At 38.1% G+C, this 12,177-nt stretch overlaps 1 protein-coding gene and 1 non-coding gene across 3 annotated transcripts in view; both read right to left on the bottom strand.

Moving 5' to 3' along the window:
• The window catches only part of CHST15 (carbohydrate sulfotransferase 15), a 71,436-nt gene that overhangs the window by 23,750 nt on the left and 35,509 nt on the right, over positions 1-12,177 (bottom strand). For both annotated transcript variants that reach the window (XM_087725944.1, XM_087725943.1), the window contains exon 2: positions 1,040-2,084. In XM_087725944.1, coding sequence (XP_087582070.1) covers positions 1,040-1,579 — 540 coding nt within the window. In that variant the 5' untranslated portion in view covers positions 1,580-2,084. The remainder of the gene's footprint in view (positions 1-1,039; positions 2,085-12,177) is intronic.
• LOC148043679 (U6 spliceosomal RNA) lies at positions 9,114-9,220 on the bottom strand. Its single transcript, XR_015698161.1, has one exon. It is a non-coding gene; the product is annotated as a U6 spliceosomal RNA (small nuclear RNA).

Genomic DNA, 12,177 nt, shown 5'->3' on the forward strand with positions numbered 1-12,177 from the left:
TAGAGGTAGAGAAAAATATAGTAGATAGGTAGGTGTTTCTGCTGGCCCAGCACCTGATCAATGTAATTCTCATCAATTAGTTAAAGAACTTTCCAAATGGGAAAAAAAAAGTTTTTGCACTCTGCAAAACTGATGAAAACGGGCCCATTTTTTTTTCAAAAAAAAGGCATGAATACACTTGAGGGGGGGCTTACAGAGTGCTTGCTCCTGGGAGGGTGGGGGACAAAAAACGAGCAAAAAACCACCTGTTTTTCACGAAAACGAGCCCATTTTTTTGTCAAAAAAAAAATTGCATGCATAACCTTATTGTCAGCATCACTTCATTCAGTAATCAGGAAAGAAAAACCACTGGACTCCATTTGTATTGAAATCAAGTGTACTTTTACTAATTATAAATGAACAGTTGCAAAGCTAAGCTGAGTCTGGTTAATTAGGTGCGAAAGCTAATAATATAATGTATAATTCATTCCTCTCCCCTTGGCATCCCCATGCACAGTTCAATCATATGTCTCCTAAATGTCAGGTGTGAGATAACTTCGAAAGGCATCATCAGGATGGAATGCTGGACCGTTGGCCTTCACAGAAAATACCCCTGCTCCACATGCGCAGTAAGGTGGTCAGTTCAGCATCCAGAAACTTCCTCCAGCACATCAATGATTCCCCTCCCAAATACCATGCCCCCCCTCCCCATTTCAATGGCAGCCGAAGCAGTAGGAAAGCAGAGGCTGACACTTATGGAGCCTTATAGAGTGCTGCTGGGGGCTGGGGGGAAGAAACGGCCTGTTTTTTGCTCATTTCTTCCCTCCCCAACCCCCAGGAGCTCTCTGAAAGCCTCCATAAGGGTATGCACAGCCATTTTGGTGAAGGGGGCGGGGCTTCAGGAGGCAAAAAATGCTGTATTCAATGTATAAGACATACCCAGATTTTCAGCCTCTTTTTTGAGGAAAAAAGATGCGTCTTATACTCTGAAAAATGCGGTAAGTCTATTCCAATACAATAAACATTTTTACAACACCCAACAGACCACTTTTAAACTTACATGTGTCTCTTGTTTCTTCAGATCTTCCAGGTCAGGAGGATACCTTGATACGAACTCAATGTGTGAAGCTATAGTGTCAATGATTACTTTAACGCTGGAATAATCTTTTGCATATGAAATATTCATTTTAGATTTTTGGTAATGTTCTTTCTTATCACAAAAATTGCCATTGTCCATTAAGTTTGAATTGCTGGTAAAAACTCCATAATGGAGTGTTGGTTGCATAAGCAAAAGACCATTTTTAGTTCCGGTCAGAATATAAGATGCAGTCACCAACATCATGATTAATAATCCAAAGAATAAGCTGCATATCTTCCCTTTCTTCAAACAAAACAGTCCAGTCCAGCTATCGTTATGATCAGTCCTCACTTCCAAAACTGCAAGTAAGTTCATCTGCTTGCTATCCACAAACAAAACTTGATTTTCTCCTCTGCATAGAGGACACTTTTGGATATTATGACTTGGGCCTCGGCACTTGAAACACAGTTTATGCAAGTCATTTGATAACAATGCTATGCAGCAATGAATGCAATGCCTCATATTAATACCATTAAAGCACTGAAGTAAGGATCCATTTACAGTAGTCAGGGAGGAAAAGTCAAGTACATAAAACTCATCTTCTGCAAACAATTAAAAAAATACTTGTGTGATAGTTGTTGTTTTTTTAAAAAAAATTGAGGCTAAAGAAAATACTTCAGAGATCTTGAAAATCAAGGCATGCTACATGGACCTTTGACATGAATAATTTGGATCAATGTTGAGAGCAAGTTGATTAAGATTGAACAAAAACACCATAGACTGGTTTAGGTTTCCCCCAAAGAACACAGTGAGAATGGGATTTCACTGTACCGAAAGAAAACACCCCAAAATGAAAAAGAGTTCATTGTCCTTGGATTTCATCAGAAGTTTACACAGTCAGTTCTGTGAGAAAGAATAATATTTTTTAAGCTTGGGGAAAAAAATCTTTAAAATATACACCGAAAGATGACTGAAATTTTAGACAGTTCCATCTTTGTAAGAACGCTTCGAAATGTGATTACACGACCTAAAAGAAAACAGAGACAATGTAAATATTCAGAAGTAAATATCCTGAATAATCTACCAGACATTAACCAAAGTGTCAGCTAACTTAGTAGGCAATGAATGTTCATAGATTCAATAGGCAAAAGTTAATGCAAGATTTCTACTATTAAAGGAGCCATAGGGTCTGCATGATTGCATATCAAGAGCAGTTAAATGCTTAGGTAAAATCTCTATATTCAAATTGCATTCTTAACAACTGAAAGATACTTTGGAAAGCTAGTTTCAGAAGAATTTTTAGAAAAACCTCTCAATTCTGGCAAAATATTTAGACCAACTGTGTTTATGACTGAGCAAAAATGCACACAGAAAATCTGGCCAAAATAATAGAAAGCATTGCATGTAAATAAGATTTATAATTGGTTTTCAAAAATACATTTCAATATAAAAGATGGCAGATGTAAGTTATGAAACTTGACATATTAACATATGTTTCATTACCAAATGCACCTTCAGTCTTAAAATACATTTTGCTTGGAGAAGGAGGAGGAGCCAAAACAGTGGCGAGACAGCAACTGTTAAAAGGAGTCCCTCCAAGTTGTTTATTTATACCTTATCAGTTTTGATCAGTATACATTATCAGTATACACCATCAGTTTTCTTTTATTTTACAACTAATTTCTCCAGCTGGGGATAATTCATTAAATACATTAAATGACTGGAGATGGTCAGTTACAACTAATAACAGTGGCACAACAAAATGCTGACATATTAAACAATATGTCATCATCACATCAAGTCCGTGAATTAAACTTTCTATTCTGTAACAGTAACAACACCAAGAATAACAACCAACACTAAGAATGTAGGAAAACAGTCATTCTATCAGACTACATGCAGCTGATCAGCAACATAAGATGTGTTTTACTTACGCATTTAACAACTCAAGTAGAAATCACTGATTCGTTTACTGAAATAAAAAGTTCTGAGCACCCTTCCCAAACTTGCTATTGATTCCAAAAGAGGATCAGCTGGGACCCCTTTGGGATAGGGATGTCTTCCCAGACATAAACTAGAAATACACAGCTTCAGCGGGTGATAAAAATCCAGGAGGAACCTTATTCTCCAGGCTAGACATCTCACAGCAGAACAGCTTTTTAAAAATGTACTAGAAACCATCTACAAATCCAGCATTCACACACCTCTCCCTAGTCACTTCGGAGTTCAGGATTTCAGGTACATAAATGTGCAAAGAAAAAGAAATTTGATAACAAGCCCTGGTCACTCCTGGCTACTGAGTTTCACTTCATGGTGTTGATTACACTACAGTCCCAACCTGTACTACCCATTGTTTTTGAGCCCCAAGAACCCCTGCTAAGCAATGTTTACCCTGTGGCAATTGAAGCCATAGTGCTCTTGCATCTAATTTGATCTCCAGTAAATATGCTCTCATGATTGCTGAAACGGATGGTGTGTCCCAAAGAAATCTTCACAACACTACAATAAAAATGTCAGATACCCCCACAATTGCTGCTAAGAAGACTCATTCCTTCTCAGTCTTAGACAAATCTCTGATATTGCTCTCTTGGAATACTAGAGTGGACACCTAGACCTCAGGAAGTTGCATTTATAGAACATATTTCTGAACACAGGATATTCTTACTTCAGGAAGCTTAATAGGCTCACATTCTGTATTTTTTTTCTTTTTACAACCCTTCAATCCAGAGGTGGGTTCCTACCAGTTCGCACCTATTCGGTAGAACCGGTTTGTCAAATCTACTGAACCGGTTAGAAGAGGTTCCACCAGTGGACCCGGAAAGCAGGCCACACCTACAGAAGAGGTTCCAAACATTTTTGAAACCCACCACTGGTCCTTGGATATGATTATTTTACCCTATCATGCTCATATTTATAAAACTCAGTGCCTCTGTGAAAGGTAAGGATGACTACTGCGTTTGTGGTGCAATCAGAACATTGCGTGTGTTGAAGTTGTTTTAACGCAAACCAAAGATGCCTTGTAAAAAACAACTTTACATCCTATTCTTATGCATGCCAGTGCTGTGTGTGAGGTAATTTAAGGTGGTTCTGACAAGTGTCGTCAGCATCTTCATATCCGGTCACATGGGCGGTAAGCCACTCCCACCCGGTCACATGGGTGGCAAGCCACTCCCACAAAGGAGGCAACACCCACAGAGTAGGTTCAAACAATTTTTGAAACCCACCAGTGCTTCAATCCCTTTATTCAAGGTGGAGTTGGGGCAACTGAATGGAGCTGAGCATTTACTGGCTGGAAGCCCTTCCTGGCGCCTATGTAAAATTTGCAGCAGATATGTCTCTTTGTGCCCTGATAGTGAAACATCTGCTGCTGCCTAGGACTGAAATCTCAACCTTCTGAATGGGAGGTGAGCATCTTCACCTCAAACCCACCACACCAATCTATATAAATAGGTTCAAAAATCTGCTGCAGTGCCTGGCGTAGGACTTGGTAAACTGAGAGGAGACATATGTTTACACATTTCACTGAATCTTAATAGCATTTCAAATTAAATGTTTGGAACAATATATACAAGCTATCACCATTAATTTTATCAATGTGAACAATGTGAAGAGCCGAGGTGGCGCAGTGGTTAGGGTGCAGTACTGCAGGCCACTTCAGCTGACTGTTATCTGCAGTTCAGCGGTTCTAATCTCACTGGCTCAAGGTTGACTCAGCCTTCCATCCTTCCGAGGTGGGTGAAATGAGGACCCAGACTGTGGGGGCGATATGCTGACTCTGTAAACCGCTTAGAGAGGGCTGAAAGCCCTATGAAGCGGTATATAAGTCTAACTGCTATTGCTATTATTGATAAATGTCTATATATTGCATTTCTGAATATACTCTTAGGTTAACAGCATTTGAACTAAGGTTTAGAAATCTATAATTCATCATTACCACCCAGATGTAAAGACTGTGCCCTTTTTATTTGCTAGGAAGGCTAAAGATGGAACTGGAGATTTTAAACGGTGACATATGAAATGTTAAGATAATGGGCTGTATGTGGTCTGTTGAAAATAGTAAGTGTCGCCAAAAGAATTTAAAAAAAACAGCTATGTATAAGAGTCGGCACTTTATGATGTGGGTTTAGCAGTAAAATCACAGAAGTAAATTGAATATAGTGGGAATAAATTACTTCAGAAGTGTGAATCCTGAAAGTGAAAGATGTAAGTTAAAAATGAATGAGAGCTGATTGAGATTGAAAACAGATTTGCAGTGGTAAAGTATACAGAAGTGATTTTAAGATTCTCAAAAACAAAGTGGTAAGGAGTTCAGCATTCAAACTGTGTGGATAAAACTAGATTTATATATGTTACCCTTGACTAATGTTTGCAATTTATTTTGCTTAATGTTTCTTACTCTTTTCATATTATTCCAGAAATAGAAGAAGACTGCTATGCTTCATGCTATGAAGAAAAATGATTGAAACAAGACTTGGAATTTTATTTTAAGGCTATTAGTGAAACAATTACTTGAAATGGATGTCAGCTTCTGCTTTGCTGTTGCTTCAGCTGCCATTGAAACGGGGAGGGAGGGCATGGTATTTTGGGTGGGGTTACTCGTTGTGCTGGAGGAATGTTCTGGAGGTCTTTGGATGGGCAGATTACGCATGCGTGGGGGTTTCCCGCCTGGACTAACGGCACCGACATTCCATCTTTGTGATGCCTTTTGAAGTTATCTCACACCTGACACTGGAAGGACTTATGATTGGACTAGGCCTATGATGCCAGGGGGTGTGGAATGGGCTATTCTATATATCAACTACTTTCGCGCCTAATTAACCAGACTTCGCTATGCAATCGCTCTTTAACCATTTTTAATTAGTAAAAGTACATTTGATTTCCACAAATGGAGTCTCGTGGTTTTCTTTCCTGATTATTAAATGGAGAGGTGCTGACAATGTCATTGCTGGAGTAAGAAAAGCTTTATAGGACATTAAATCTCATTTATCCAACAAAATGAACTGTCGTAATAACATTATAGAATACAGAACATGGCTTCCAAGTCCAGCCCATTCACATCTTTCCAAAAGTAGATATATTTGAAATTTCAAAAGGGGAATAAAAGGGGGGGGAGGGGAATGTAATAAAACTCACTGGGTGATACTGCACTGTCTAAAGATAATTAAGAATGATTTGCTCCCTGATACAAGCAATACAATGATAATAAATAGCGTCAACAGTTGGATGTTTGCTTGGATATGGATCCAATGGATGCATGAAATTTTGGACAACTGCTGCAGTAGGATCTGCAGAAAACAATTTAAACAGAGAAAGAATATATCCCCAAATCCATGAAAAAGGTTAAAAAGGGTTGATGGAAAAGATCTTGCATCTCCAACAGAAGCTCAAAGTCTGCCAAGTTATTTCCATCTGTGACTTGATTACGAATTTCATTAGGAAGTTACTGAATACCTTACTTAATATGCTGGGGAGGGGAAAAAAATCAATTATTTTTTTGTGGAAGTACAATATCTATGCATTTTCAAAATTCAGGGTGAGAAGCCTAATGCTGAAAGGAGGGTGGGAAAAGTCCTGGCATCAAGCAGGAGGAAATTATGTCCTAAGAAATACAAAGTATTAAATAAGTTTCTATTCTGTCCTTAAAGAAAAGATAGTAAATTAAGTTTTCATGATTTTAGTAAGTACTAAAATCAGCATTTTTCTTGGCTCTTGTGTAACACAGTTTTTCATATGTTACCCAATGTTATCCAAGGGAACACTGCGACCTTTTGTAGACAAGAGTTTGGACTACTATTCTAGGGGACCGACTTCTGAAAAGTAGGTGGGAACCAGAGGTGGGTTCCTACCAGTTCGCACCAGTTCGGTAGAACCGGTTCGTCAAATCTACCGAACCGGTTAGAAGCGGTTCCACCAGAAAGCAGGCCACACCTACAAAAGAGGTTCCAAAAATTTTTGAAACCCACCACTGACACACACACACACACACACACACACACACTCACACAGAGAAAGAGAAAGAAAGGAAGAAAGAAAAAAAGAAAAAAAGAAAAAAAGAAAAAAGAAAGAAAAAGTGAGAGATGAAAGAAAAAAAGGAAAAGGGGACAGAGAGACAAAAGGAAGGGGAGGGAGGGAGGGAGGGAGGGAGAGAGAGAGAGAGAGAGAGAGAGAGAGAGAGAACACATGGCCAGCAAGTCACTCCCACCAGGTCACATGGCCAGCAAGCCACTCCCACAAAGGAGGCCACACCCACAGAGTAAGTTCAAAAAAAATTTCAAACCCACCACTGGTGGGAACATATCATACACCATTCCAAATTCAAATAAAATAAATTTTCTTCCTTCTTGAATGGTTTCATTCAGTTAATTGGCTTTAATTTGGTGTATCGTACATACTTACTGATCCTGATTCTATCCCTCTATTAATGCAGCCTAGAGCTGTGTTGGCTTTTTTGGCAGCTGCAGCACACTGATGGCTCATATTTAAGTGGTTGTCCCTAGGACTCCAAGAGCCCTGTCACAGTTGCCGGAACTACTGAGCAAGGTACCACCTATTCTATGTCTGTGCATTTGGTTTTTCTTGCCTAAATGTAGAACTTTACGTTTGTCACAGTTTCATTTCATACTTTTGTTTCATTTTGTTATATAGGTCCCAGTGTTGAAGTCTATAAAGATCCTCCTGAATCTTGAGCTTTCTGATATTAGAACTGTATCAAAATCTGGGAATAGAAAGAGAAATATTGTTTTATGTGTCTGTTTCATGAACAAATATTGAATAGAGTGTTAACTCTCTCTGTATGTGTGTGTGTGTGTGTGTGTGTGTATGTATATACTGTTTTTTATTTGTGCTGATAAATAAATAAAGGGAGACTAGTATAGATCTATTTCAAGCTATTTAGCTCTCATCAGCTAGCCATACCCTTACTGGGATTTGAACCTGGGCTATATACTTTATATATGTGTATACACACACACACACAAAGGGCGTTTTGCAGCGACAGGGGCCAGGACCGGTGCCGGCATTCCCGGAAGTCAATTACTTCCGGGTTCACCGACCAACCGGTACGTGCGAACCGGGGCGAACCGGGAGGAACCCACTCCTGGTGTGTGTGTACCTTACTCTAGTACTGTATATGAAGCATATTTTAGCTAATGCTGCACTGACATTCTCGTTATTCTATCAATGCACTTTCCTGATTCAATAAACTAAAAACAATATACCTTACACTGCACAGTTTTCCGTCTTTCTTCTTGAATGTGAATTAGCTCAACATATATAAGTATTACCATATTCAACATTTAATGATGAACTGACCGCCCCAAGATGAAATGGGTGATTGGAAGCCTAGATGGTTTGTGAAGGATGGAATAATTTATGGAGATTTAACAGTTTCATTAACAGCCTTTGTTCCAAAAGCAGCATTATCTATTCAGGAGAACCTCTATCTTTCTTTCTTCTCAGTAATTCCAAGAAGAACGTAACATTTCTAATTTATCTCAACCCGAGATCCTTCTCAAGATTTCAAATATATGGTTTTGCAATAGTTCCACAACTATCTTACGCAAGTCCATTTCTTTATGTTTGGCATGTCAAACCAGAACTATCTGTGCAACTAAAATTTGAGTCTGTTCTATTATTGCTACGCATTGCTGTACAGAGGGTGCTTAAGTAATATAGTAGATTACTGGAATACTAAATGTTCCCAGTGTATTAATATTTTACCCTCAGGAACTATTATAAATTCAGTATAACAATATTACATAAAAGATGTTAACTAAATAAATAAACATTTTTCATAGCTATATTTAAATACAAATAATAAACTGTTTAGTGAAAAATGATCTGATCAGAATACACTATGTCAGTTAATGTTAAATAATGTACACTTCTTTGATTAATGCTATTTGATTTCCAAATTATGTTAAATAATATGAGACCTGTATAGGTGAAATTAGTCCATTTTCCAATCCTTTGTTTTACCTTCAATGTTGTTGTGAAAGTCTATTTGAAACTGGGAGAGTATTCAACAATATAAGACATTGCTATCTGAGGAAATATCCTGTGCATGGAATGCTTCACGAATTTGCATCTCATCCTTTTGCAGGGGTCATGCTAATTTTCTCTATATCGTTCCAATTTTAGTATATGTGCTGCCGAAGCGAGCACACAAAGCCACGTTATTTCAGGGTCCCAGAATATGGGCATATTGCATCTGATCCTCATTTAACAACCACATTTGGAACCGGCTACTTGGTTGTTGAAATGGCTGCTAAGTGAAACCATGATTGTGCTAAATGTCAATGAAGGTTCTCATTCCTCCAGGTAGAAATGTTTAAAAAATTGAATCATGGACTTATTTTCTTGTTGCTTTGAGGACAATTTGTTTTTATAACAAAAGCACCGTCTTTAACAGAATGGAAGCTATTTGAAAACCTGGACTTAGAGATCCTTTTAATGGTTCTCATTGTTGCATTCAGGTGTTAAAACAGCTTTTCGAAAGGCAATAGAATGTAAATTGCACCTTGGGCAACCACTCTTGTAAATAGCAACATTACATTTAATTGCTAAAAGTCATGTGATGTGCAGCATCTCATGGCACTACTCAGAAATGTAGTTAATAGCATGTCTGCCAGCAGAGTCTGCTGTTAATTAAGCTATACTGCAATTCAAAATTTGACTATTCCCATCACGAGGTTTTGTTGCTCGTTTAGAAGCAGCACATATAAATACACAGAACGCTAACCCCAGAATGGTGTTTAAAAAGAACCCAAAGTTATTATAGGCATAATGTAAAACCACTTCAAGAAACCATTATGCACTATGCAAGATAGAAGAATGGGGGAGACAATGAATAAAATGTATGGATTGGATCAACAGATTATAGTAATGTCTTGCTGGAGCAACAAAATATATTAATAGTGAGAGTCTCGTGAACCGACAAATGCGTGCCCGACAACAGCGCGCCGACAAAACCACGGCAATACAACCGCGACATCAACAGCGCGCCCATAAAAGCGCGTCAACAAAAGAGCACCGACAGAAGCACGATCAGGGTTAAGGTAAGGGTTAGGGTCAGGGTTAGGGTTAGGGTTAGGGTTAGGTTCAGGGTTAGGTTTAGGGTTAGGTTTAGGGTTAGGTTTAGAGTTAGGGTTAGGGTTAGGGTTAGGGTTAGGGTTAACCCTTGTCGGCGTGCTTCTGCGCTCATTCATCGGTGCGATTTCGAACTCGTGGTTTTCTCCCCGCGGTTTTGTCGGCGCGCTTTTGTCGAGCGCGCATTTGTCGGTGAAACGGGAGTCTGAGTTGTAAACATTTGTTCATGGAATTCTACTAGACTGTTGTCTTTAAAACTGAGTAGGCTTTTAATAATAATAGTAATAGGACAGCATGAGATGAGGAATGAGACCGACTCAGTTTATTTCATATTCACTATCATATTATTTCTCTGAAGAAACATCACTTGGAAACTACGGATCCAAGAAATAGCTTCTGATACTCAGTCAAAGAATGGATTGGGTGTGTGTATGAGTGTTAGAAACTATAAAAGGAATAGAAAAACATTAAGAAAAGAGTTGATTAATGCACTCACCTGAAGGATAAGTAGAGCAAGAAATCAGAATAAGCTTTCTGAAATTCAGGCTATATCTCTACGCTATCTTGGCAGATTAAATGTATTTAAGTAATTTCAGATAGGTAGGTAATTAGATAAGGTTTCAGAGCATAGACAGAGCTTTTCTCACAAACCAATGATTTCGGGGAGGAGAAAAATACTTCACAGCAGTCATCTACTTGCAAATAAAGCCTTGTTTTTCTACCATGAGGTGTGGCTGCGCACTCATTTCCAAAAATGGAAAACTCCTCAAAAGATTATTGTATTTACATGGAATTCTTTTTTTTTTTAATGCTGAAGTAGGAGGCGGGGAATTGGGAGACCTCTGGTTTGATTTCTGCATTAAACAAAGGTCTCATTTTTTGCATCCTGCTTGGAGTGAAAGATAAAGAAAAACAAAGTAGCATGAAAGAACCAAAGAACAAGACTATAATTTACAAGAAGAAAACTAAATATTTCTTTTCTAAACAAGGATTCTACTTTCAGGTGTCCTAACAATAGTTTCCCTGAATAGTCCACCATCTCTTCCTGGGAAGCCTTTGGGAACAATTCTGGTTGAGGAAAATATAAAAGGCAATTTGATACAAAAAGAAAGATATGCTCGGAATTCCCTCCATTCTTTTCAACATGTGGCAAGTACCAATCAAAAAGGAAATTGACTGAAATTAATTATTTGAAAAACAGTTAAAGAACTAATAATGTTGCCTTGCCCCCTTTGCAAATTGGGAAAGCAGAATTTTAATTGCCCAGTATGCATTATATAGAAGTGCCAAGGAAAAGTGTTCAAAATTTCACAACACAAGAATGCTATGGCCGAACTGGATTTGAGGTGCAGTCACCAAGATGACAACTAGATCTTAACAAAGAGGAAAGCTTCTTTTCTTTATCATTTTAATCAAACAAATTTTGATATATATTTCATCCATGTGCGAATTTTTACTAGAAAACTGATATCAACTATCTTATTATATTTCAGATTTAGCAATAGCAATAGCAGTTAGACTTATATACCGCTTCATTGGGGTTTCAGCCCTCTCTAAGCGGTTTACAGAGTCAGCATATCGCCCCCATAGTCTGGGTCCTCATTTCACCCACCTCGGAAGGATGGAAGGCTGAGTCAACCTTGAGCCGGTGAGATTTGAACCGCTGAACTGCAGATAGCAGTCACTGAAGTGGCATGCAGTACTGCACCCTAACCACTGCGCCACCTCGGCTCTTCTAACCGAGCTAACCACTCATAATTTGGATTCTATACCTGAATTTCTTGTTTTTCTCTGTGTGCGTGCATATTTTATTTCTTACATTATTTTAAAATATATAATAAAGAATTGGAAAAATTTCCAATATAAAATATTTAAATATCTTCAATAATCTACATATCAAACCTCAGTATAAAAAAAATGTTCTTACTTTTCTTCAAGAGTAACTTATTTAGTTTAGCCAAAAGAAATGTTGATACATCCAACATCAATAATTTTTCTTTGAAATGTAGCCTTGGTGAAAAATCTTTCATTGG

The sequence above is a fragment of the Thamnophis sirtalis genome, unplaced genomic scaffold, assembly GCF_051295495.1.
Source record: "Thamnophis sirtalis isolate CommonGarterSnake01/CBP01778 unplaced genomic scaffold, rThaSir2_p1.2 scaffold_11, whole genome shotgun sequence".
Lineage (NCBI taxonomy): Eukaryota > Metazoa > Chordata > Lepidosauria > Squamata > Natricidae > Thamnophis > Thamnophis sirtalis.